The sequence below is a fragment of the Phyllostomus hastatus genome, unplaced genomic scaffold (assembly GCF_019186645.2).
Source record: "Phyllostomus hastatus isolate PE091 unplaced genomic scaffold, TTU_PhHast_1.1 phas_scaffold_501, whole genome shotgun sequence".
NCBI classification, from domain to species: domain Eukaryota; kingdom Metazoa; phylum Chordata; class Mammalia; order Chiroptera; family Phyllostomidae; genus Phyllostomus; species Phyllostomus hastatus.
The window spans coordinates 62706592-62733714 of record NW_025334033.1 but is presented as its reverse complement, the minus strand read 5'-3'; the positions used below and the strand labels follow the sequence as shown (position 1 = coordinate 62733714).

The following is a 27123-nucleotide window of genomic DNA, read 5'->3' as shown; positions in this document are numbered from 1 at the left end:
TGGATAGAGAATGGATGGGTGGCCTGGTGACCCAGCTGTCGAACAATTCTTTGTTCATGGACAAGAAATTAAATTAGTGGGTATGGAGCTGCTTTGACAAGGGAAGCCCTTAGTGAGCACCCCTGTGGTTTCTCTTAGCAGCGCCACCAGACGCCTGCTGTATGGGGGCGGGGTTTGTGGGCTGCTTTGTACTCACGTGCAGAGTTCAGCAGGCTTGTAGTTCTCAAGAACACGGATGAGTTTCCTCTCACCTGCACTGCTCGGCGACACCTGTTGAGCGGTCGGCCGCAGGCACACCGCAGTGGTTCCGCCACAGGAAGCACAGCTGCTGAGTTGTTCTGCATGATGGAAGTGAGTTTTCGAGAGTCTCATGTGATCAACATGCACTTCCAGCACTTCTTGTTTTGCTGGGTGTTCTTATTTATTTTCTCCAGCTAAAGTGGTCAGTTTAACTCATTAGCCTAATTACAAAAATGAGGTTTCTGAGACCTCTATGCTTCAGTCGAGCCTCATGAGGAATCTGGCAGGTGGGTATCCACCATTAGCCAAGTCTGCAGTTCTCCGGATGCTGCCCTAACCCACCCAGAAAGGCCAAGATCTCTAGCACTTCCGGGTCGGTCTCTTCAGAGGCCTGCAGCTCACAGTTAATAATCATTTGCTGGCGCCAAGGTCGGGCCTGGGGTCAGAACCATCCTTATCCATCGCCCCGAACACGCCAGACCATTGCCAGCTTTTCACTCGGTTGGTGTTGAGTAGAGGCAACCATGGGTCTGATTTAACCTCACGTTTGCAAAATCTGAACCGGGCTGAGAAAATGACAGCTCGGAGGAATTCTTTTTTGATGGTTGTAGAAACCTGGCTTTTTTCTTAATTATGAAAGAAATGAGATAAAATAAAGAATGCTAAATAATTCACTGTCTCTTCACAACTAATTTCGTATTCATTTTCCCTGGATAATGGGAGAGACAGAAACCGTGACATCCCAATCCTATCTCCCGCCAGCACCAAAGGGGAAAAGTCTTTGATGTACAAATGCACGGGAGCACCAGTGCTGATGAAACAGTAAAAACTGGAGCATACTGGCAGAAACGAGACAGCTAAAAGGGCAACGCAGGCAAACAGGCTGAGCCTCTTCTCTGAAGGCGAGGCGAGTCCCAAGGCTGCGTCTCCAGCCAGAGTCACCGGTGAGGTAACCAGGGAGGCGACTTTAGGTGCTTTGCTCTCAAGAGCAATGAAAGGACAGAGACCCCCACCTTGCTCCCTCCAGTCCACCCCCCTGAGCAACCTTGTTTGCCTGGACAATGTCCCGGACACTGTCCCAGACACATGGACGACTTTGTCGTGTTTGTCCCCGCGGCAGACGGACACTCCCACGAGGCCTCCCTACTGGAGAGAGCCCTCCTTGGCGTGTTTGCTGCTGTTGGCCCCATCATGATTCGGCTTGCTTCTCTATCCCGAGTTTGCTCTATGCTGCTAGAAGCCTTCCTTTAATCACAGAATGTTGGCAGAGCAGCATGAAGGCTTGTTTACGATCCAGGCCCTCCCGATTTTAATTAGTCTGCTCCATTGTGCCTTTTAAAGAAAAGTGTAAGTTTGTTTTCACTTCTCTCCAGACTTTCAGCGCAGAGTATGTTACATACAGTCTCATTGTGAGTTGCTCTCGGCGAACTATGATTGACTTTCACATAAAAGCAAGAATCACCACACTTGCAGGTCATTAGGAGGCCAGCGCAGCCCCTTCCCATCCGGCGTCCAAGGCCAGTTGATAAAACCAGACCCAGGGCTGAGCCGCAGCCTGACGTGCCAGAGTCACGTGGCCAAAGTTAGCAAGCCGCAGGGACCCTGGTAGCTTCAGAGGACTGAATGCCTAGCCTTCTTTGCTCCCTGTAGTGAGTCCATCACCAACCAAAGCCTCGTTTTACAAGCAAAGCCGGGTCTTGATTTTCAGGTCGTTTTCTCTGAAATCCAGAAATTTGGAGGAAGTAGCGGTAAGGCCGAGCCACAACTTAACCGAAGTAGCCGTCACCTTAGCAAGTGCATCCGTAGCCTCGTGGTGTCCCAGCGTAACGGGAGGGCCTCTTCTGCTCCAAGTGCCGGGGGCCAGAGCTTGGGGCCTGCGGAGCCTCTGCCTGCAGCTCATGCTCAAACCCGGCATCTGCGGCTGCCCCTTCAGAGGCAGCGCCAAGCTCAGAAGTACGCTGCTGTGTCCTAGCTACGTGCAGAAAAGGGAAAACGCGTTGCATTTGTTAGCGAACAAAGGCGGGGAGTTTAAATGAACCAGTCAGGAGTTAAATGTGTGGCCTTGGTGTAAAAATGCACATGTGAACGCCTGTCTGAGACCCTCTCCCTCGTGCTAACGGCCGTCACTGCTCTTTCAGGGCCCACAGCCTGTCACCTACCGACCACCAAGCAGCTTTCTACCTGGCTCTGCAGCTCGCCATCTCCCGACAGGTCGGTTTCTCGAACGTTTCCTGGACTGGGTGCACGCTCTGCTTGGTGCGGCTCCTCCGGCACCTCTGTCTGAGCTAGTGGCTGGGCCTCCACTCACCCGAGGCTGGCCCGGAGCCGGGACACGCCCCCCCCCCCCCCGCCCCGCCACGGGACGTGGCCTCCTCACAGCCAAGACCCTGGTGTTCTGGTCACGCCAGGCTCTGCTTTGGAAGGTTCAGTCCCTGGATCCGAGGGCCCACCTGGGGTCGGACGGCAGCCTGGGCGCAGCACTGGGCATGTACCTAGGAGCCGTCCAAGAGCCCATGTCCCCTGTCACAGAGCCCGGCGCTGAGCCCTCAGCATCGTGGGAATGTAGTCACTGGTCGGGGCTTGGGTGCCATTCGGGTATGGGTGCTTGACAGGAAGATGCCAGGAGACAGAGACAAAAGACACCAGTTCCTCTAAACACGTAGAGGGTGGCAACAATTCCACATAGCGGCTCCTTGAAATAGGAGAGTCCACAGTATTCTTAGAGGAGGGACAAACTTTACTGGCCTTCGTCTTTTCTTTGGCAGCTTCCAGAAGCTGCCTTTGCCATTCTCATCCCTTCCCATCCTCTCCCAGCTGTTCAGGAGACGTTGGCCACATGTCCGCCTGCCCACCAGGTGCAAGACACTGGTGGTAACCCCGGCACATTCCTGAGTGCTGACTGGAGGGTGAGCAGAAGGTCACTTCCCCAGACATGCCATTCCCCTGGCAGCCCAGGCGGTAGGCATGCATCCGACTTCCCAGATCGGTGGCTCCCACTGGGGACCCAGGGGCTGAGGAGACCCAGCCCCCTCCTCTGTAAAGGTCCTCTCACCCGGCATGGCGTGGCTCACAGCTGGGCTGAGCATGGGCTGCTGCTGCAACAGCTGAGCGCTGGGGACCAGCCACCTGGCCTGTCTCCCCACCGGGACCTTCTCTCCCCACCTCCACGGAGCCTTTCCCTGCAGCGGCCTGCGCTTCTCCTTCCTCTTGCTCAGCTCTGCCGGTCCGTGTCTTTCTCACTTTTTCACTGGACTCGAGGTTCAGCGGGGGCAGGAGCCTGTGTCCATCGTCACCGCTGCTCTCCTGGGCCGCGGGAACACTGCCCGGCAGGTGGCAGGCACTCAGGGATACTCACGGAACGAAGGAGCCAGCTCAGAATTCCTTCGAGTCAGCTCTCCCTCCAGGGCATCTGTTGAACCCTGGGCCAGCCCGTCCCCGATTGCTCTGGTCATCCCTGCACATCGTCACTGTGGGTGTCCCCTGCCTCTCAGCCCTCCCCACAGTGCCGGGCTGGGTGCTGTTCACACCGTCCATGCTCATCCCTCGGGCTGAGCCTCGTGCGTGTGAGCGGCCTTCGTGGGCACGCAGCATGACAGCCCCAGACTTTGGTGGCAGCATTTCCCTGCTGACCACGGGCACGGGGCCTGCGGCCCCCTTTCTTTAGAACCAGTGCCATTTGTCTAGGAGCCGAGGGTGGGAGAGGAATCAGAACCCCTTGTGCCATTCATCTCAGGAGCTCAAGGGCGGGGTGACCTTGCTCGAGTTATTTCATCTCTGGGCTCAGCTTCCTCCCGTGAAGGAAGGTTTGGGCAGACGATCTCCCTTCTCGCTGCAACAGCCACGATTCCATGGCTGCGAGCAGAAAGCCCCCATGGCCAGCATGTATCATTAAACCCATCAGAAATGGGATTCCAGAGAGGGGAAAAGCACAAGTCGTGGCTTCCCACTCGGGAGTGCGTTTCCGAGGGTTTGGGAAGAAGCAGGATGGCTGAGAGGGGGTCCGGCGGAAGGGTCCCCGGGCCAGCGGTGCAGGAAGCTCCCACCCTGAGCTCTCTTTCAAAACCCAGCTTCCAGCCCTAATCCTCCCTCGTTGCTGCTAAACCTGCGTGGAAGCTGGGGTGCTCACTGTTCACTGCGTGTGCGTTTCACCACATGAAGAAAGACTGGAACAGCTGCTGTACACTGAAGGTTAAGGCTGTGTCTGGTCCTGCTCGAGTCTAACGTGGCTCCGCCACGTGCTTCTCGGGTCGAGTGTTCGGGTGGTAGTTTGGGAAGGTGTGGGGTTTCTGTTTGCGGGCGTGTTTGTCCCTGACATCTGACGGGGAACCGGGGCAAAGGGACTTGGACGGAGCCGCAGGTGTCTGGTCACTCAGAAAGCTCCGTTAACGCTTTCGTGACTTCAGCACTTCGACTCCAGTCCTTCCTCCTTTAGAAAGTGAGAACCGTTCAGGCTGGGCAGTTGAATTCCACCGAAAACCTCTGGCCATTTCTCTGTGCCTCCCTTTAGTGACATTATCTTCAGCGTGACCAAAAGGAGATCCGTTTGGTGGGGAAAGGCCAAGGGTGTATGTGGGGGGAGGAGAACAGATTTGGAGCTGGGAGTCACACTGGCTCGAAGACAGCCCCCACTTCCCCGTCTGCCCCGAACGTCCCGGTGCCTCCGCCCGCGGAGGCCGGGCCTAAAACCGGAGTGCGGACCGGGGCGAAACGGCCCTTGAGAAGCAGATAGGGAAATGGTGGCTGTGTGTGTGTGTGTGTGTGTGTGTGTTCGAAAATGCGTCCTGGTTGTGTTTTCCACCAGATCCCGGAGGCACTGGGGTACGTGCGCCAGGCGCTGCAGCTGCAAGGCGACGACGCCAACGCCCTGCACCTGCTGGCCCTCCTGCTGTCCGCGCAGAAGCACCACCATGACGCGCTGAACATCGTGGACATGGCCCTGAGCGAGTACCCGGAAAATTTCATGTGAGTGCTCCCAGGCTCTGGTTTTCCCTGACTCGGAAGCTACTGAATCCACTCTCACAGCGACTTCCTTCGCGCTGATCTAAGTCCTTCACGGACGTCCCGAGGGTGAACAGTGCGAAGCCCCCTGCGCTCCGTGTTTTCTCATGGTGTTCAGACACAGATGTGCCGTTGACCCCCAACGATGCGGAGGTTAGGGGCGCCAGTCCCCGGCACAGTGGCAGACCCGTGGAGAGCTCCCGAGTCCCCAAAAGCTTAGCCACTAACAGCCTGCTGATGAGAGAAGTCTTACCCATGAATATAAACAGTCGATGACACATTTTTTGAATGTTCCTTGTGACATATACTGGGTTCTTACAATAAAGTAAGCTAGAGAAAAGGAAGTGTTATTGAGAAAGAGAAAACGCCTTTCTTCACCGTGTCCATTGACGCAAACCCGCATAGACGTGGACCCGCGCATTCGAACCGTGTTGTCCGGAGGCAGCTGAGGTCTGCCAGCTCGTCCCTAGCAAGTTCAAACTCTTCATCCGTTTTTCCGCTGGTACCCTTGGGGCACACGGGGTGATCTCAGATGGGGGAGGATGAACCTTTTTATGTTAAGAGTTATCTATTTTTAAATGTACATTTGAAAATAGATAACTACATATCGAAGTATGATTTCAGAGAAAAGATCGCTCAGAGGGAGACTAAGAGTTTCTTAAATGAGTTGAGTTAAAGTCAGTTTGAAGGAAAATACTAAGAAAATACTGGTCGATACACCGGGGAGTGGCAAACGTCACAGGGAGCGAACTCCCACGACTGACACTTGGGGAAACACAGTGCTTCAGAGCCTGTTGGTCCTGCGGGGACTGGGGCCTCTGCTAGTTTCAGCTGATTGTTACGTTTCGGCAACTTTGACCAGGGTAACCTGACCCCTTTCTGCCTTGGTTTCATTCTCTAGGAAATGGAATTCTTTACATCGGTCAATCAATATTTGTACGTAACGTGAGAACTGTCACTATAAACGGCTCTGTGTTTGAATTGTCTGCTTACGTTTCCGTTTCCGTGGAGTCCCAGAATCCACGCTTGCTGGTTAGGCTTTGCAGAGCAGACATTGTCTCTCGGGCTGCCCGGCTCCTGTTTTATCGTCCGTGGAGTAGCTAGGAAACGGTACACTGTTGCTGCCAGACACAGTCAACAGCCCTGCATGCCAGGCAGGTTCGAATTGTCTCCGTGGCAGGGTCAGTAATGGGGCGGGGGCCGCGGGGACAGGGGAGGAGGAAGGAGTGGAGCTCGTGGCCCCAGCCGGCTCTCTTCATTTCGGTGAAATAAGAGCAGTCGCAAACTTTAAGTGGATCCTCTTCATCTTGGGCTTGATGTCTCTGCCTCATCACCTCACTGTGTTTTTCAATCAGCGAGTTTCAGCAGCTCTCCTCGGAACACCGGTTCACACATTTCCATTACAAACATTTCATTGTCTCCCAGTGAAAAGAGCACTTCTCTGCGCCCCAGCGAGAGAAGATGAGAAGATTCTCATTATAATCCGGGAGACTCTGAGGAGAGATTTCCTTTGTGGGTGCAGCTACTTATGCAGAGGGAATGAAAGCGCTTTGCTGCAGCGTTTGCTTCTTGCAGACCTCAGACTGGCTCTTCTGCATGTGGAGTGTATTTCTGGATCTCATCTGAGCCCCGTCGGCCCATGGAACCTTAGAGCAGTGAAAGCACTTGAAAAAACCCGCGGTCCTCTACCCATCGGTGAAGTACCACCCGATGCAATTAAATTCAGTTTCATCAATATTTATAAAGCAGCCTTCCCTGCCTCCCACCCCCCCCCCGGCCCCCAGCCCCCGCACCTTCATTAGATGTGAGACTCCCGCGTGTGGCTCCTGCATACACAGCCTGGGGTGTCATCCAGAGCCAGCTTGTTAAACTAGCAGCCACACCACATTGTAAGCAGTAAACAGTGGTGGCTAATATGGCAGTGCCTCCAAGTGACAGCAGCTGACAGCCTTTTCAAGCACTATAAGTAAGGAACAGCAGCAGAGATATTTGAGGAATGCAAGCCTGTTATTTTAATGTTAAGCTGGAAGCTCAAAAAAGCAAAGCATATGTCAGCAGGTCTGAGAGCAGCCGATGACTTGTTTGCTTTTTAAATATTTGTATTTCTCCCTTTGTGATGAGAAGCTTCTTCCTGAGCACACTTGATTAAACGTGGGGCCGGATGCGGTCGGTAGATCCCATGCGCTGTCCCCAATCTGAGTGAAATGTTCCAGCACCAGCCTCGGCAAGGTGATGTGGGCACCTGTCGCGTAGCACTCCCCTCTGCCTTGTGACAGGCTCATCTCCAGCAGAACCGTAGACTCCCGGAGGCCAGGAATGCGTCGTGTTCCTTGTGTCCCCCCGGCCATACCTGCCACAGACGGAATGCGTAGTTGACCTGACGTGTGGTCAGCACCTGCCTCAGGCGCGTCCGACCCGCGGCCCGTGGCCTGTGTGCAGCCCGGGATGGCTGTGAATGCGGCCCAACACGAAATCGTCAATTTACTTAACACATTATGAGATTATTTTGTGATTACGCGTGGCCCAAGACTCTTCTTCTTCCACTGTGGCCCAGAGCTGCCAGAAGGTCGGGCAGCCCCTGGGAACCCTGCCCCCCTGGTGAACCACTGCACCCAGAGTTGGCCCCGCCAGCCTCTTGGCCCGGTGCAGAGAATTACAGAACTTTCTGGTCCCCGTTAAAGAAAGCTTCTCCAGGTACTTAAATACCAACTTTTATCATTCCACATTAGCAGCAAGGATGGACACAGAGAAGCTGGAACTCCAAGGGCATTTAACTGTCTCAGCCAGAGCATCTAAGGCGTTGGGATCGATGCCTTAGTCATAATCATTACATGGGAGTCACTCAATAATTCATAGGAATTATTATTATTATTACTAATACAGTGTTTTCAAATGTGGTATTCTAGGATCTTTTAAAATTGTTATTAAATATTAAGGAGAAACAAAAAGACTATTTATTAAACATTTAAAACAATAATACAACTAATATACGTAGAGCCCTTCTTTGTTTAAGGAAAAGAGCACGAACAGGGCCCGTGAGCGGCCCGTGTGCCCCCTTCCTGTCCCTTTAACCTTTCACCTCGCCGTCCACCACCGCTCCGAACTGTGTGCTGAGCAGCGACTTGTGGTTCTGTGTATGCCACGTACGTTTGTACTCCTAAAAAATAAAAACCTTTGATTTTGCATGTTTACAATTTTTAAATGGAATCGCACTGAAAGTACCCCTATACTGCCTGCTTTCATCGCTTACCATCACGTTCAGAGGTTCGTCCGCAGTGCATACAGCAGCAATTTATTCATTTATGCGTGTGAATGGCTTTTATTGTGTAAGTATACCAAGATGTATTTTTCTAGTCTGCTCTCAGCGGGTATGTGGGTTGTTTTCAGCTGTTACGAACAATGCTGCTGTAAACATTCCCGCTCGCGTCCCCCGACGCCCATGAGTAAGCGTTTCTTGAAGCGACACCCAGGACGCAGTTGTCGGGTCGTAGGATATTGTGTAAAATCTTCAGCTCGACCGGACAATCCCGAACTGTTTTCCCAAGTGGCTGTGCCGTGGTGCGCTCCCACCGGCAGGGCCTGGGGACCCACCTGGCTGCAAACGCCAACGCTGGGTGTCGTCAGACTTACTTCTGGCGGTGCAGTTGCTGGTTAGTGGTGTCCCGCTGTGAGTGTACGTGGTGTGTCCTTCCTTGTTATTGAGGTTGGACACCTGTTCACTAGTCTATTGGTCATTTAGCTTCTCTCCTTTGTGAAGCACGTGTAGAAGTCTTTCTGATTAGGTTGCCTTTCTCATTCTAGTTTGTAGGATTTCTTTATAGATTGTGGTTACGTGTGCTTTTGTTGTTGTTGTTGTTTATATGTGTTGCAAACATCTCCCGATCTGTGCTTACTCTTTGCTTTCTCTTCTGACTTCCTTTGATGAACAGAAGTTACTGATTTAAAAGTAGTTGAATCTCTCAATTATGTCTCCATGGATAGTTCTCCTGTGCCTAGTTAGAGACCCTGGCCGTCTCCAGGATCACGGAGATAGGCCCCTAACCTGCCTTCTGGGAGCTGTCTCCGTGCTGAAAGCTGGGAGTTCGCCTAGAGTTGCCCGCCGCACCTGTGTGCGGTGTGAGCGATGCGATGTCATTTCTTTCCGTGTGATACCCAGTGGTTCCCACACACCGTGCTGAACAGATTCCTCTCCCTCTTGCTCCACCGTGCCACTTTTGTCCTGAATGTGCACGCGTGTGGGAGCCCGTGTCTGAGCTTCCTGCTCGGTTCCACTGGCCACTGGGCCCTCCACTGTGTGTGACCTGGCTTTCATCACCCAGCTGCTTTAAGCTCTGTTGGGGGTTGGGAGGGTCGGTCCCTCCCAGGGTGGCCAGTTTGGGCTTTGACCAGACCCTCACAGACTCTGTGTTTCTGCCTCGGAGAGTCCTTTTTAGATGAGATGCTGGGATGAGAACTGGCGGTTTGTTACTTGTTGTCTTTGGAAAATACATCAGGTAGTATCATCCTTGCGGCGCCATTGAGAGTCTGAGAGTAACTCCAGTGTGTTACTCTAGTCCGGCAGGCCCCACCGTGGCTGCTGTGGGCTCTGCCAGCACTGAGTTCTTGCCCCGAAACAAACTGAGGTTGTGCGCCTTTCATAATGACACATTTTTAGTTGGCTTTAACTGTACTCTTTCCTACATAAAAAGAATACCTACAGGTCTCTTTTCATGTGCCCGAAGAGAGGGTATCAGGTCAATAGCACACTTAGGAAACCATCATGTGTTACCGCAAAGCACAAGAAAGTGATTTTGGAAACCTCTGAAGGGTCCGAACACCAGGGGGATCATTACAGATGTTCAGACAGCTCTGCTGAGCGCATCTCCTTCTGCGGGAGGAGACCCCGTTGTGTCCTGAGTGCTGAAACTAACGCTCAGGCGCCTGACGGGCAGGAAGACCGTAGCCTCTTCCACAGCACTCCTCTCTGTGTGTGCTCTTCTGCCCTGCACGTGTGCAAGCAGACTCCGTGGAACAGTCACACTTCCTTTCACACCAGCGGGAGTGAACTCCATGGAAAGGAATGAACATACATAACACTCACTCGCTCACGTAGCAATCATGACCACTAGCATTTACGCACAACTTTGTCAGAGGCAACTCCTGTCAGCACTTAACACAGTCCAAATAGTTTAACCAGCCTCAGAACTGTGGTAGGCAGTATTATCCCCATTTTACAGATAAGGAAACTGAGGCACAGAGAGGGTAAGTAATCTGTCCAAGATCATGCTGCCAGTTCATACACCTAGAAAGTGGTGGAGTCGTGGTTTGAACCCGGGTCGTCTGGCCTCCGCCTCCACATCTGTGCTCTCAACCCCGGCCTTCGAAGCACTCAGCTCCTGCCACGGCGCAGGCACCGTGCGGGGCGCTGGGGATGCTGCTGCTGCCACCGCCGGCAAGGGGAAGACGGTGAGTGCTCTGTTGGAGCCGCCCGCGCAGGTGAGCGGGGCTGTCATGCCCTCCCTGTCAGTCTCAGCAACGCGCTGGGAAACATGGTCAGCATCGCCCTTCACTTGAGTGGACTCTGTATCTGGTTTAAAAAAGTCATTACCTGGCAGGTCAGATGTCACCTCCTTCTCACTCTGCCGCACACACACTCTCGCGGAGAAACTCCACTGAAGGTAGAGTAGACCAGGGGTGCTGTGGCGCAGTGACTACTCTGGGGCCGGGGGTTCTGGGCCGTTTCCATGTCTGAGCGCAGCGATGGAGCGATAAGCATGCCTATTAAACTTGCATTTGATACAAGGTTGGGCCACAGGGAAAGGAGCCGTTCGTCACGTTAAGTTGGAGCAATGATGCGTGGATACCTGAAGGACGTCTCGGGGGGACGGGTGCGAGGTCACCAACCCAGGGAGGCCAGGTCCTCGCATGCAGGTTGGAAAGCGGGGCTTTCGGCCAAAGGAGAGTGGGTGGCAGCCTGAAGAGCCCCCCAGATCAAAGGGAATCCAGAGCTGCAGTGGCTAATTCAAAATCCACTTTCCAAAACAAAAAAAAACAACCTGAATGAAAAGTAGGCAAAGGACTCAAATGGAATCTCTCCAAAGTAAAACGGCCCATGAGCCCATGAAAACACTCAACATCAGTGATCATGAGGGGAATGCGAATCAAAACCGCCACGAGACGCCACTTCAGACCCGTTAGGGTAGCCGGTGTTTAAAAGAAATAACAACGGGTTGGCAAGGATGCGGAGAAAACGGAGGTTTCGTGCCCTGCTGGCAGGACTGTAAAATGGGTCGGCCTTGTGGGAGACACTCCCTCCAGGGATTGACAGTACACCATTGTACGATCCATCAATTCCACGTCCGCGTCAGTGCTCCAAAGAACTGAAAGCAGAAACCCGAACAGATACTGTCCCCTTAACGCCCATCACCGTGTTGCTCACGGCAGCCGCACGGCGGAAGCGACCCACGTGTCCCCTGAGGAAGGAGGGGACCAGCGGAGCGTGGGGTCTGCCTTCAATGTCACATATCGTTCAGCCTTGACAAGGAAGGGAATTCCGAGGCGTGGAGGAACCGAGGGGACGGAATGCTGCGTGGAGTAAACCAGTCACGAAAGGACAGGAACGTACTCTTATGCGGGGTTCCCAGAGTAACCAAAGTCCCAGGGGCAGGAAGTGGCCAGGGGCTGGCGGAGGGCGGAGCGGGGGTTACTGTCTAGTGAAGACAGAGTTTCAGTTCTGCAAGATGGAAAGTGTCCTGGAGACGGGTGGTGGGGACCGTGGCACACCAGTGTGAGTGTACTTAATGCCACTGAGCTGTGCCCTTACAAATGGTGAATTTTACGTCCTTTACCATTTTACGTAGTTGTTTTTTAATCAGCTCTCTGGCCTCTCCTTATTGACCTGTGTGGTGGTAGAGGGTGTGCAGCATCCCTGGAAGGTGGAAAATAGGTGGTAAGGGCCCTTTCCGGCCTGGCGTTCTGTGGCTGCGGATGGTGAAGCCACGGCTCTTCCACAGGGGACTTCCTGACGCAGGAAGCAGATTTCCGCCGTACCAACCCAATTGTGTCATCTTTCCGTGAGGTCTGGGGCCTCTGCTGTTGCCTTCAGGAAATGCAGGTGCTTGACTCCCCCCAACTCCCGCCAGAAATCAATGAAAAATCGCCCTGACTGGTGTGGCTCAGTGGGATGGGCGCGGTCCTGCCAAAGGAAAGATCTCCGGTTCGATTCCCAGTCAGGGCACAAGTCTGGGTTGCGGGCCAGGTTCCTGGTTGGGGGCGTGCAGAAGGCAACCCATTAATGTTTCTCTTGCACATCAGTGTTTCTCTCCCTCTGTTTCTCCCTCCCTTCCCCTCTCTCTAAAAATAAATCATCTTTTTAAAAAAATCATCAGTGACTTAGAAGCAGAAACGTGCGTTTAAGAGGCAAGGGCAGAGGCACTGGAAAGAGAAAATGGAGGAGAAATATCTCTGAAGTTGAGTTGGTTCATGAGAGGATCCTTCTCTGTCTGGGGCCAGGGCAGCCGTGACTCAGGTGGGGGGTCTGCTGGCCCGTGTCCCCGTGACCAGGACAGGCGTGCGAGTGGCTGTTTGTCCCCAGCGTAGAGCCCGCACAGGAATGTCCAGGCCCAGGAGGCCTGGCAGCAGCCAGGGGAGCAGGCCAGGCTTGGGCAGCCACGTCGGAGCTCCCTCCCCAGGGGTGGCGTGCAGAAGGTTCGCCTACTTAGTGCTTTTCTCTACCAGACCTCCGGTGCTCCTAAATGTCATGTAGTGGTTCCAAGCAGGGAGAGGCCGCCTCAGACTTCCCAAGGGGCGTCTCCTGTGAGCCTCCTAACCCAGCTCGGGACCTGGAGTGCTGCGTGGCTGACGGTGACGGTCCCACACGTGTGTCCCCCTGCGTGTCTTGTGCATTTCGGTGTGTCCTCTGCCCAGGGCCACCATGTGCTAGAAAGACGGTATCAGCCTACTGTGAGGGCGTCACACACAGCGCCTCATAGTGGTGACCCAACCAGCTATGAGGAGCCATCAGACCACACAAAGACAGGTGAACGGAGGTCAGGTCATTCGTAGCGGTCTTTTGCATTTTAAGGTAAAGTTAACTATTTACAAATAAAACCAAAGCATCGGAGAGCAAAGAAGAGAATCTCCAAATCTGTCCGATTATTACTCTCGTGAGAACCCAGAGCCGAGGACAGCTGGCGGGGGTCCGTGACCCAGCGGGAGGTGATCAGACTCACCATCCTTGGAGCATCCCCCCGAGTTCACAGCTGGGGAGCCCCCCGCTTTCTGCCAAGCGTGAGCCCAGCGAGGAAAGCGCCGTCCCTGCCTCCGCACGGCCCACAGAGCCTCGTGGGGGGCTACTTTGGAGGTGCCGAGTGCCTCAGACTCAACAAAGCTCACCACCGTGCCCAGCGTCCCCCCTGCCGTCGGGCGTAGGGCTCCCTGTTAGCGCTTAGCCCCCCACGGACAGAGGTCCTGCCCCTGGTGTCCCTCGGCACTCCTGGGACAAGCCGAGCAAAACAAAGCCGAGCTCTGCATGACGGCCCGAGCGAGGACACAACGGGAAGGTGAGACAGAGAAGGTGGGGCGCACAGAACAGGCCGGGAGTCACAGCCACAGGCTCCTGGGGCAGGGACGCAGGGTGCCACTCACCCCCCCACCCCAGGCCAGAGAGAAGTTCTGTCCATCTCAGGTCCCAAAGAGCTGGCCCGGCTCCCCAGCGCCCTGCGGGGTCTTCCTCCCCAGCCCCTTCCCACCTGCGGGTGGGAGGAGCCGTTTCCCCCTCACAGGACCTCTCGGGTCCCTTCTGGTCCAGGAGCCTTCCCTTCCAGGCCTGGGTGAGGGCGGGGAGTCCCATCTTCCTGACACCTGCCATGGCCGCCGAGATGGGCCCCAGCATCTCATTTCTTCACTTGGGCTCCCAGCCTCCAACTCGGACACATGGGGAGACTGGGGCCAGAGAGCTGAGTCAGAAACAGAGACAGGGACCGTGCCCGAGAGATGGCCTCGGGGCAGCAGCAGAGCAGTAGACTCTCTTCGGTTCACCGCCCCCCATTGAGAGACGGCCAGTGGCCGTGTGGTTCAGGAAGGACATGTGGTTCGGGAAGGACGGGCGATTTCTTCTTACAGCCCGTGGTCTGATGGGAAGGCTTGCCACTGGGTCCGCTGTGCTCACCAGCCCACCCGCAGCCCCGGGGCAGCTCTCTGCCATGCACTCATTTTGCACCCCCAGCCCCCAGCCCCACGGCTCAGACAGCCCCCAGGACCCCGCCCTGGGGCCGGGGCCATGTTTCTTTGTGGACGGCACTGCGTGCAGTGGCTGCCCTGCTACAGGCGGCACACTTGGGCACGGGAGCAGGTCCCCGCAGCAGGGCGGTGTGACTCCCGGGTGGCGTGTTTTCCGTTCAGCCTACCTGTCCGGGCCGTTTCCAGCTTAGTGCCGGCACTGGGACGGGAATCGGATTACCAGCTGAAGCAGGAGCAAAAAATGAGCCAAACTGGGGTTTCTTGAGGTGATTTATTTCAGCTCAATATGTCAGTTGTTTGTTCTAAAAATATCGCTGGAGGGATGTGGGGAGTATTCCAGATTGTTGACACTTCGACTGAAATGAGAAGCAAAATGTAACTGATACGGGATCTAACAGGAGGCACAGCCGAACCCTCTGGGACCGAGCGGGGACCGTCCTGGTCCTGGCACCCGTCACTCACGAGCAGCCTCCCCACCAAGGAAGGACAGGGGGCTGCTAACTTCTGCAGAGACAGGCGTCTGCTCCTGGTACCTTCTTTTGCTCAGTACGTGTGGTGGCGGTCTCCCCAGCAACCAGCAGACCCGAGAGCCTGGGCTGGGGTGACTAACAGTCACAGTGACAGCAAGGCCATCGTGGAAGAAATGCTGAGCGACCTGCCCAGACTGTACCACGGCTCCCTCTTGAGTGACCGTGGCCAGACTTCTAGAACTCCCTCAGTGGCTCAGAGCTCCCAGACGGATGTTGCCAGGGCGCCACCGGGGTCAGTGGCTGAACGGGGCTTTGTCCCTGGAGGGGGTGGGGACACAAAGAGCCCCCCTCATCACACCCTCCTTGGGTGGCTCCATGGGCACACTGACCGGGACTTAGCGTGGGCTCTGGGGGGTTGTAAAGGGAGCCAGGTGCTGAGACTCGGTCCCTGAGAAGCCTGGAGACCAGGGGTTTCTGTCTGGAGGTCCGTGAGCTGAACCCGCTGGCGGAGCTCCCTTAGGTCTGCGCACGTTTCAGAGATGCTGGGACCTGCTGACTTTTGGGGTGTGCCAGCACAACGCCGAAGGCTCCCCGGCCCTGAGGAGCGCCCCGCACAGAACCCACAGCTCAGTGCTCTGCGGGCTCCGGAGGTGCCCTCCCTCCGTGTGGGTGACAGTGTCAGTGGTGCCCCTCCCTGCAGACACACAGGGAAGGCCCGGACAGGTGACAGCGCGGCCATCGGAAAGCCAACCGGGGTCCCCTCCAGAACGAGGGGAAGTGTTCTCTTCAGGATCACAGGTGGGGTGCCCTTTGTTCGTGACCTTATTATAAGCGGTTGACCAGAATTCCCACTGAATTTAAGAAAGGAATGCTCCCAAAATTCTTACGGGAAAGAAAGAAGTACATGGAGAATTTCCTAAGTGCAGGGGCTCTGGGAATTCTTTCTTGGAGGTCTTTAAAAAAGAAATCTCCCCATCGAAGGTTAGGACGGAGAGTTGGGAACTCGTTGGGAACTCGCGTGGTGCTTCTCCAACCGCATTTCGCACACGGGTCGCCGGGAACCTCCTCCCGGGATGACTCTGGCCCCTGCGTCTGGAGCGGGCGGGATTCCGCGTTGCTCACCGGTTCCTGGGGCGCCCGCCACCCGCACTGCACCCCGAGCGGCAAACCAGTACAGGCCCTCTCAAGGCCTTTTCCGGCTTTTGGCCGATTGGAAAAACTCGTGTGTTTTTAAAAAAGCCTGTGAAGAGCGTGTCAGTACAGCGATGAGGGAAACCAGACCACCCCAGAAGCCGTGTTTTCTGTGTGACACTTGAGCAGGCAGATCATTCCTCTGGGTGACGTTTACTGAACATTCACCGTTAGTGAGACCTGACGCAGCCTTTGTGGTCTCGTGGGAGAGTTGCAGGAGCTGGCTCCATGCCTCCCGGTGCCTTCCAGCAGTTGTCAGAGGGTCCTCAGGGTGGTCTGGGCTCTGGGCCCTGCACGGCGGGAAACCTGGCGGCGGGGGCCGGCCTGCCGGTGACGGGACCCCGTTCCGCTGTGTCAGGCCAGGCAGCGCACAGGCCGGGGAAGGCACTGATGTTCGGTGACAGTGGTCCAGCCCGGGGTCCGAGGCTGCTCTTTGCAGAGAACAACCTCTCCTGCACTCTGGCTGCTTGGGAAACCCCGCCAGGAGAGCAGGGGCTCCGGGGCCAGCACACAGTAGGCCGTCCGAAATGTCGGTAACGGAGTTGAGATGGATTTCCTTCACGAAAGCCACACTGGCACCTGGAAGAAACCCCTCGGCTCCCCTCTGAAGAGCTGGTTAGGTGTATCCGGTAACGCACCTGTCCCTGCCAGGCAATGGGCCGCTTCTCCATCCTGTCACGCTTTGTTCCCAGGTGACTCACCTGGCTTCCAGTTTCCACCTCTCTCCTCCGGGTCACCACGTGCCTCAGCACAGCCCTTTCGTTTCCCTTACCACTCCGACCCTGGGCTGCCAAACCGCCTTACTGAGGTAGAATTTTATTGCAACACGCTTGCCCCGCCCCATCTACCATTCCATTTACCTGGGGAAAGGTGCTCAGCGCCCTCTGGGTGTTTGGCAGCCATGCCCCTGCCGCTCTCAGGTCAGGCCCCCCTGGAACTGAGAGTCGGGGCGGCGGTCCGGGCCCTCGTGGCAGACGCCACGTGCTCCGCTGCCCAGCGGCTTTGCACGCCTGCCTGAATCCATCAGACAAAGAGCGGGTTCCTGGCGTGCTGAGCCCAGAGGGGACCGCGCACATGCGCTCACACACAGATCAGCGCAGAACAGCAAACGTTCAGGGTCCCTGCGACTCCACTTCTGAGTCAGCTGCCTTGAGTGCCGCGTTTACAGCTCTGCTAATTAGCAAGGGTTTTGTGTTTTAATGCGCTTGTTTCTTCCTCCTTGCACTTAACGAGTGTGTTTTCTGTACTGCCACATCAGATTGGAGGGAATTGTTGCTCCAGTGTTTCTCTAAACTTCTATTTTTTTTCCCCCTTCAGAGGCCTTCCTCAGAAAGCTTTGTGAGATGTATTCGAGTTCAGAATTTGGAAATGTCTACCCTTTTAGCTCCCTCTCGGGCCCCAGTCTTAAATCCGAGCGTCCAGACACCGTGGCTAAGCTCTCTCCCCGCAGGACGCCACGCCGCCCTGCCTGGGCTCCTGCGTTCCGCCTGCCAGCTGGGACGCCCCCACCCCCGAGCCCCAGCGCCTCCCCCACCTCCACCGTCAAAGTCCCACTTCTTCCCTGGCGTCTCCGTGACCCCCAGGCAGAATCTGTCTCCTGCCTTTCGTGCTGCCTGAGAGCTTTATTCAGACGTGTTTGCATTCGTCCCGTAGCTTGGGAATAGGACACTGGGCCGTGAGCTTTTGGGAGGAAGATACCGTGTCTGATTCCCCTTCGGGACTTCAGTGGCTTACAAGGCGCTTTAAAGGTGACTGACAAAAGGATGAACAAATTCATGATCGGGCCCTGACATACAGGTAGTCACCTGTACAGATGTGGGGTGGGTAAACAGATTATAAAAGTAGTTTATACATACGGGATGAGGATGGAGGTCCATTCTGCCTGAGGACAGGGGTCATGGAAGATGTCAGACAATGAGGCGCTCCCAGTTGGGGTGGGAGGGGCGCTGGCGGGGGGCCTTCCCGGCAGGCAGGCAGGTGGTCGCCATGCGCACGGGCAAGGAGAAGCGAGGGTCGACAGTGAGCTCAGGGGTGGCGTCCGGAGTCGGGATGCGGGGTGGGGCCCGGAATAGAGCTAAACTAGAGTGATGGACAGTTTCCAGGGCATCAGGAAGGTCTTCTGGGGCCAGTCATTAGACATTAAACCTGACTCTGAGAAGAGGACACTTGGATACGTTCCCTAAGGTGCCCAGTGACGTCACAACGCCACGTGGCCCAGAGCTGCACCCGGACCGTGATAAGTTCTTCCTAATCTCTGTCCCAAGCCAAACACGGCTATTATTTGAAGAATCATCTCACCCTGGCTGGGGTGGCTCAGTGGGTTAAAGCAGGTGGCTCAGTGGGTTAAAGGCGGGCCTGCGGACCAAAAGGTTGCTGGTTTTACCAACAAGGAGCTGTATTTGGTACCACGTTTTACCCCACACGGCAGCTAACACAGCTCTGTGCATATCTCAGGGTGGCGAGCATTTGGCGGCGGGTCAGGAAGGGCTGCGAGTCCTCACGAGTGTCAGCAGTGTGCCGAGACTATTTTAAGTCGGTCTCCTCGGTTTCTTGTCTGGTGCCTTGGAGTCTCGTGGGTCTGGGTTTGTGCTTCTGCTCCACCAGCGACTCGCAGCGTGAACTGGGGCACGGGCGGCACCCTCCACCTGACTTGCCCAGTCGTCGTGAGGATCAGTGGTTAAATATCTCAGGGGCCCGACAGCTGCTGCTGTTACTATGTCACTTGTCCTGAGGGCAGAAGTTTCCCGGCTATAGCTGATTATTCCACAGTAGCGAGCTCTCGTCCCTTCTGGAATTGTATTTCCATTTGGAAACAGATAGCTCCTGTTACTTAAGACTGGCTTCAGGAAAGCAGTGCTCTTCGACCTGGATCTTGAAAGATGAGTAGATGCTTAAGAAGAAGTGGATGGAAAAGGCATTCCAGGTGGAAGAAGGGGCATGTGCAAAGACCCAGGGGCGTGAAGAAGGGTGGCACATGGAAGAAGGTGACCGTGGCTAGAATGGGGGACGTGCAAGACAGGCAGTGGGCAGACCAAGGACAAGCCCGGGCAGGAGCCAGGAAACGGAAGGCATCGCGTGAGACGAGAGGTGGGGGCTGTCGGTGACAGAGTCCCATTGATACGTCTGCAAGGTTCTCCTACTCTTTATTAATTCCCTGTAAGTTTTCCATGACTCTCTACACAAAACAATTTTGAATGAGGTTAGTGAACTTTGATCCAGGGACAGGGTATCGGAGTAGGCCGTTTTCCCAGCAGGTGACTTCTTCACTCAGAGAAACATCTGAGTTCACGGTTGGACTCCGGGGGCGTGGCCACCAAACGGTCTCGCCGGGCACGCGCTGCTGCCCTGTCTGATCCATCGACAGCTCCATGTACAGAAATGCCGTTGATGCTGGTTGGCCCCAAGTGTTTCCTTAACTTGCTCCTGTTTTTGCCTCGGGGTTTCCCCGGTGGGTGGAGTCTCTGCCACCTCTGGACATCTGCCGCGGCAGATGAACCCTAACCATCATTTGCGCCGTCTCCATTTCCGTACCAAGGTAACACCCGCCCAGCGGGAGGTTTTCCCGCAGTCTTCAAATGAGCAAGCAGCGTTTGGCAAATAGGATCACCAGTGCCCCTTGTTCTGTTGCAGGCATTGTCTCGGCCTCGTGCACCAGCTGAGGCCTGGGGGAAGGTGACACGGTGACAAGGAGCAGTCTCTCTGAGGCGGTGTCCTCGTCTCCTGCCTTCACTCCTTGGCTTTGCCTCCCCTGCCTGCGCCTGCTGGCCTCTCCTCCCTGCCACGCTCGCTCTTTCGTGCTGTTCCTCCGCCTCTTTCCATCGTCTGTGCTCAGAGTCCCGCTATTGTTCTTCCTCTCTGGTTCCCTTAAACCCAGCCCACACCTCTTCAGTTCCACACCCTCAGTCAAGTGTTTGAAAGCTGTTTTTCATGTTAATTAGAAGTTCTTTTTCCAGCCAAGAAGGCTGGCGCAGAGCTGTTCTCCCAAGCTGAGGCTTGGGGTGGGCGCTGGTATTCAGGGACAGTGAAGGGCTCGCATGTAGCCACTCTTAGAGCCTCAGCAACACCTGTGCGGGGAGACCCTCCCCACCTGCTCGAAGCCCTCCCTGGGGCAGCCACCCTCCGAGCTGGGCTGAGCCGGAGGGGCGGGGGCTGCCTCCCTCAGAGCATCACCACAGTCCTGGGTGGGGCTCCCCCGGCCAGAACCGCTCAGCAGCCAGCCCTCCTTCAGGGGCGTCTCTGGCCTCCGGTGGGTCTCCACCAGAAGCGGACAGGTGACCCTTCAGCAGCGTCTGCTTCCGTGGTAACACGCTGACCACAGTTTGGCAGGAGAGTCCAGTGGGAAAGGTCTGTCCCCTTGTGCGCTCATGAAGACGTCAGCAGATGACAGCTTCTGGCTCCCTAAAACCCTCCAGACACCCTGCGTGGCCCTGCTACCTCTCGGGTGGTCCTGGAAAGGCCCCGGGGAACTTCCACGAGAAGCTCTTAAGCAGAAGCCGAGTCCTGTCCCTACGCCTTGGCTCACTCTTTGCACCCAGCCGCTTGTAGGTCAGAGACCTCCTCCCTCTCCTCATCTGGCTCGTCGTTGCGTCCGCAGGCTTCTGCAAACCCAGGCTTGAGAACCCTGCCACCCCGACCCCCTGGGAGCCCCGAGCTGGCCCCTTGGGTTTCCTGGGGTCCATTCAGAGGGTGCGGGTGGGGCTGACTCATCCCTGAGCTTGGGCAGCGGCTGGTTAGCTCCAGCCTCGTTCCATCTCGAGACCACGGAGGAGAAAAAGGCTTTTCTCCTCCAAAGTGCCTTCCAGCGAGGTCGTTACACGGTGCGTGGTTGGGGAATTCTCCTTTATGTCTAACTTAAGTCACTAGAAACACATTTCTTTCTCTTCTGTGACTTACAGAGAGAGTAGCTGGCGAGCAAATGCTGACTTAGGGCCCGCTAACCGCCAAGCACAGCCCGGGCGCTGTGGAAGTGAGGCCCGGGAGAGGGGTTGGGGCTCTTTCATTGAAAGGGAGGTGAACACCCGCTCCTGAGCAGGGGTGTTGCAGAGAGGACTTGGACTGTGTTCGCAAAGTGCCAAACCCAGGGCCAGGCACATGGGAGGCCTTTGGGAAACAGGAACCCCTCCCTCTCTCTCTCTCTCTCTCTCTCTCCCCCCCTCCTTGTGAACGGCACACACTGGCTAGTCTGACACCTGCTGAGCAGAGACGGTCAGGGTGCGGAAGTGGCATCGATGGAAGAAGACTCATTTGAGGGAGTGGGGCTCTAGGTGAATTTAGGGAGAGGTAAGGAGAGACGTGGATCAGGAGAGGTCAAGGCCGAGGACCTGGCCTGTATGCTCATAGCGCTAGGAGGGGAGCGCGGCCTCTGGCCAGGACTCCTGTGGGCAGGAGTGAAGGGCCCTGCGGGCGCGGTGCATAGAACGGGAGGGTGAAGGGGGGTGTGGGGGCGGAGTGCTGTAAAGGACTCCGTACGGGATGTTGACTTATTATTGCAGATAGTGAGGGGTCCCTGTCGTTCCTTGAGCTAGGAAGGAAAGTTATCTTTGGAGGCCTTTATGAGATAGGTTTGTAGAACCGGGCAGGTCCAGGGACAGGAAGTCCATGGGGAAGGTGTGTGGGCCCAAGCCGGGGCTTTCATGGGACAGTGGTGGAGAGCCCAGGACCAAGGGAGCCGATGTCTGCAGAGGGTCATAAGCAGATTTCAGGGTGGGGTCATGCGGGGGGCGGGAACCAGGAGAGAGAGAAGGGGCTGAGGTTAGCACTCAGGAGGTCTGGGTGGAGGGGCAAGCCGTCGGTGGCAACAAACACAGGGACGGGGTGGTGGCTATGGAGAAAGTTGCTTAAGTCCTGGCCCCTAAGAGGCAGGGCCAGGGGAGACTTGAGCCGGGAGGCTGCTGGCCAGGTGCCCCTTCCCCCTGTGCCCTCAGTTCCGGCCTTTCCCAGCTTACGAGATCTGTTCGCCCGCACGTGATGAGGGAGGTTACTTGTAGACGTTTACAGCAACTAAGGCCATCTCTGGTGTAATTTTGTAAGTAAATCAAGATTAGCGTCTAATGAATTTTTGAAGTTCCGCAGAGATACTGATGTTGTCCTTTAAAAGCGTACTCTTCATGGCATCCCTATGTTCTGAATAAACTGAGCCACTCTGAAGCATCTCGCCCGACCGCCACCGGTCAGGCGCCTGCGTCTGCCCTCGCAGTGAGACTTGGGTGAAGCCCCAGGTTGAGCTGGGAGTCCTGGAGCCCTTGCTCCCGCTCCCACAGCCTCCCGCGGCCGGGGGGAGCCTTCGGACACCCGACTCCGGAGTGAGTGCGGTGGCTTCCGGCCACTCCGTTCCGTCCGGGTGGAGGCCGTCTGGTGCGAGTGCTGTCTTCCCCTGTGTGTCCCCACTGCAGACTGCTGTTTTCCAAAGTGAAGCTGGAGTCGCTGTGCCGGGGTCCGGACGAGGCGCTCCTCACCTGCAAGCACATGTTACAGATCTGGAAGTCCTGCTACAACCTGACCAATCCCAGGTAAGAGGCCTGCGGGGCCTGGCGCGTGTGGTGTGCGCACGGGTCCCTGCCCATCTGTGCCGTCTCTGACTGGCGCTTACTCTGTCACCCTAGTGCCCTTCCCGGTCCCCAGATACAGTAGACGATAGTGGGGGAGCCTCCTGTGCTCCAGCTTTAAAGGGATCATTCTCCCGGTTGCTGATGAAGCCACCGAATCATGGGTTTCTTTGCTCTTGTTGCCACAGCAACCCACTAGGTTCAGTTCACATTGATGTCTGACGCGGATCCCGGCTCCTGGGGTCCGCGGGGTCATGGATGAGACGAGACAAATTCACATGGACTACCGAGTCCTGTGAGGGAAAAGGGACGGCGCAGCTTCTCTCTCAAGGGGAGAAAAAGCCTTGGAGAGCCTTGGCCACCCTCTCAAGAGGAGAGCGCCCTGACCCTTGCCTGGACAGGCTTTTATTGGGTTCAATTTGCACAGGAATACAGGGTGTATACGTAAAACTCATCAGTCATTGTCAGGCAGAAATGATTAAACAATAGGTAACATACAGAGAACTCTGAGGGCTTATTCTGAGTCAGGGCCAGGTAGTTAAAGGGCCCTAAAACTTTGGGGAACAAACTCATTTCCTGCTTGGACCCCTATCATTTAAATTGAGGGTATTAGCAAAGTAGGTTTCATAGGATTTCATGCATTCTTTCTTAGGCCTGATCACCCCAGGGAACCCTTCCTTTCCAGCACAGGGCGGCACCCACCTTCAGCATTATTTCAGACTTAAGGCATTGTTTCAGGCTTAAGTTAGGCAGGGGAAGTAAGGCAGCCAAGAGATTAGGAGACTTCTTGCAGACAGAATGAGGACTCAGGCTAAGTCAAAGCTGAGGGGTGAGGGTCCATCACCCCCTTTTCTTCCCTGAGGGCCCCTTGTTGACCATGCCTGTCTTAGGTTGTCCCTCCTTCGAGGAATCTTACCCATCATTGGCTAACCAGTCATCTGCCCATGGCCAAGCAGGGTAAAGAGAAAGGGATGACAAACCCCTACAAGGAAGATAAGGTTTGTCTCCTAATGGCTTATGGTCCCAAGGTCTTTTTACTCAGCCTTAGCCACTGGGGATTACAGTTTCCGAAACCAGGCAGGGCGGTTCCCAACAGATGCCTATCTGACGATGTATGATTAGACTGGTCAGCAATACAGGGTGTGGCACAAATAACGCCCCTAGTTTTATTATGAAATCTTTTATTACAAAATCATAAGCATGTAATTCTGTAACATAACAATATCACTCTCAGGTACACCAGGTGACATTTTGGGTGAAATTTTCAAACCAAATCTATAAACTATTACACCTATATTATCACCCTGCCAACCACACTGAAGTAGGCCTTGCCTCTGCCGGACCCTCTATGTTCCAGATCGGATTTTTACAGGAATATTTAAAAGACCTGCATGGACAGTGGGGCCACCGCCTGCCAAGGAGAGCAGAGATTTCTATTGGCATGAAAGTTTTATTTTCAAAAAATTTTAAAAAGTCATGACCCAAACAGAAATTAAGCCTGTGTCAGAGATTTTATTTATTTCATTAACTAAAGAGGGAATCAGTCCAAGGTTAAGGACTATTCAAAGAAGAATTTGGAAAATAGATGTGCTGAAATGAAATTTGCAGATAAATGCAAAAACAGCATCCTCTAGGACAATACAACGTATTTGAGGTTATCTGTTCTACAAGGCGGAAAGAGTACCTTGACCGGATGAGATTCACTGCCCTTGCTGTCCGCTCCCCACAGGCCCCCTCCGCCCCGCAGAGCCGTGGCGAGGCCTGGGCCGGCCGAGGCAGTGCGAGGGCCCCACCCTGCAGAGGTGGACGCTCTGAGCACAGTGGGCCGCCGACCCCCAGCAGGCCACTGAAAGACACCTGGTGGCCTGCTGTGGCCATTTCCAAGTCTTGGGCAGTCTCCCCGGCCGCATGTCCGGAGACTGAGCGTGCCCTGCCCTGCAGAGGAGGTAGGGCGACGGAACGGGCTGCAGTGAGTGCTGTGAATTCCAGCAGCTGCTCGTTCATTCGTTCAGAAGGTGTCTCAAGCCCATTGCAAGATGTGTGGGCAGCCCCCGTTGTGCTCTTAAAAGTCAGGAGCCTGAAAGGGTATGAAACCCAAATTCTAAATGTGTAGTAAGCATGTGGTTTGCCCAGTCCAGCCCACCAGGAGGCAGGCACGTGACCTGGTGGCCGTGGCCTGCCGCTGCTGGCCCGGGGAGAGAGAAGGCCGGATGGGCCTTGGGGAAGCAGCAGAGGGCAGGCGGGCTTCCATGCGAGATTTTGTTTGACAAAAGTTTCTGCAGTTAAAAAAAAAAAAAAGAAGGTCAAGATCAGGGCCCCGTGAAGACGATGGGTCCTTGCGAGCTGACATGAGCAGAGGTGACCCAGGCCCGTGGGCAGTGCCTGTTGCAGGGAGGGAGCGCGTCCTGGAATGCCGCGGGACCCCTTGCAGAGCTGGGCACGAGAATTAGACGAGAGTCCCCTCCCTAACCATAGCCCACGGTTCAGCGCCATCTTCCTCTCCATGAAAAGATGATCTTCCCTTTTGTGGGTATGTTCTGAAAATAAAGATCATTTCAATTTTAAAAAGATTCTGCTTTTCTGAGTCTTTAGGCAGAAATAGAAAAGGCTCGTATTTATGCTCCCCGAAGTCCCTCACTCCTGCCTGTCAGAAGTGGCAGGCCTGGGGGGGGGAGGGGTGGTCTGCCACCAGCCTGGCCCATGGGCGACGCACCCTGGCCTGCAGCTGCCTCCCAGGCTGGAGCCCGTCCCCTTGCCCCCGCCCCCTTTAGCAACGGGAACATAAACCCGTCAGCTTTCACGTTGCCAGCTTTCCCTCAGTTCTCCACACCTCACCCACCTCCCCACATTTCCTCCCACTTAGCAACCAAGAATATTGAATGTGAGGAGAAAAAAATAGCAGAATTGGAAAGCTTTTTAAAAATACTTAACCAAATGCCTGGGCTGTGTCCCTGCTGCCTCCATTTCCTGAAGGAGCTCTCAGGGCCAGAGTAGGGAGGCACCTTGGCTGCAGGCGCAGTGTGGGTAGGGGGTGGGGAGAGGGAGGCCCATCACAGAACTGCTCCCTCCAGCTACTCCTTCCTCCAGCTACTCCTCCCTCCAGCTACTCCTCCCTCCAGCTACTCTGAAAGCCTTGAGGGGAGGGGAAGTAATCCAGTAGCACCTTATTAAGGATATTCCTGTTTGTTTGTTTTTAACTTTATTCTCTCTGGGATATAAGTACATGTTTCTCCTGTAGCCCATACCATTGTGCAAATTTAGACGTCCCCAGAACGGTCCAGGAAGATGTGACCCTGGCAGCAGAATAAAGCCTCAGGGTCAGGGGACTGTGTTGTGACCAGGGACAGCACCCGTCGCAGTCCTCCAGACAAGGGCAGCTCTGGGCCCAGTGGCCTTGGATCTGCGATCAGGTCACATGGGGTTTTAGAAAAGGGTGGAATCGCATGAACAAGTGCATGAGAAGTATCCCTGCTTAAAAAAGAAATAAAGAAAAAAAAAAAAAACGGAGCAGCAAGCTCAGTCTGGGCAGGAGGCGGTTAGTTTCCACCTGGAGAAGGTCCACACCAGTGTCCCAGCTCAGGGCGCCCTCGTTTGGGAGCCTGATCAGTTGGGGGGGGGGGCCCTCTGCGCAACCTGCCAGTTTCCCATGGGTCCCCCCGCCCACCCCAGCTCCATGCTGAGGCTGGCACAGGCGTCCAGAGCACAGAGGAAGACACGGGCGGGCCCGGGGCCAGACTGAGAACAAACCCGGCTTCGTGTCCTCTGCAGCCCGGCCCTCCTCTTCCTTTTGCTTGGAGGCAGGTTTCTAGGAGCGGGTCACTGCACCGAGCCTTAGGCAGCTAGCTCGCAGAGAGCCTTCCAAACCTGCAGCCTGAAAGCAAAATGGTGGGTGGCATTCTCTCGAGTGTATATCTGGGAAGGCGTCGTCCTCTCAGAAGCCTGGATTTATTTCCCCAGGTCTGCAGTTTCGCTCACATTTAGGATAGAAATCTGTCTCGTGTTTTGTCTTCTTGGTCTTCGTCGTCTCTGAGGCCCTCTCTGCTTGTGTGTTTTCACTTGGCCGCTCAGCACCGTGTGGCTTCCGAGCAGAGAGCCTCCGCAGAAGGCCCAGCAGCCCCCCAGGGCTGAGCCCCCCCGCATTCAGCCAGGCGTGGTGCAGCCCCCCCACCCACCCTGAGCAGCCCTGCACGAGGCCGTCTGGGTGACCCTCAGCCCTGGGCTGTTAGCCTCGCTGGGTAACTCCTATCCTCCCCATTTCGCAGGAAACAAAAGGGAAGCTAAACAAGACTAAACAACTTGCCCAGGCTTCCCCTGTGAAGTAGCTAGTGGGGCTCTGAGTCAAACCCGGGTCTGTCTAACGGGAAGGCCCCCTCTGCCGCCGTGCATGCCGCCTCTCCGAGCCGACAGCGGCTCCTTTCGTTTTTGCTTTTTCTTGTGAACCACTTCTTTCCCCCTGCTTG

The 27123-nt window shown here is 55.4% G+C and overlaps 1 protein-coding gene across 4 annotated transcripts in view; it reads left to right on the top strand.

Moving 5' to 3' along the window:
- Positions 1-27123, top strand: part of TTC7B (tetratricopeptide repeat domain 7B) — a 211185-nt gene that overhangs the window by 126108 nt on the left and 57954 nt on the right. For all 4 annotated transcript variants that reach the window (XM_045822944.1, XM_045822943.1, XM_045822942.1 and 1 more), the window contains exons 14-16: positions 2379-2451; positions 5042-5202; positions 22511-22627. In XM_045822944.1, coding sequence (XP_045678900.1) covers positions 2379-2451; positions 5042-5202; positions 22511-22627 — 351 coding nt within the window. The remainder of the gene's footprint in view (positions 1-2378; positions 2452-5041; positions 5203-22510; positions 22628-27123) is intronic.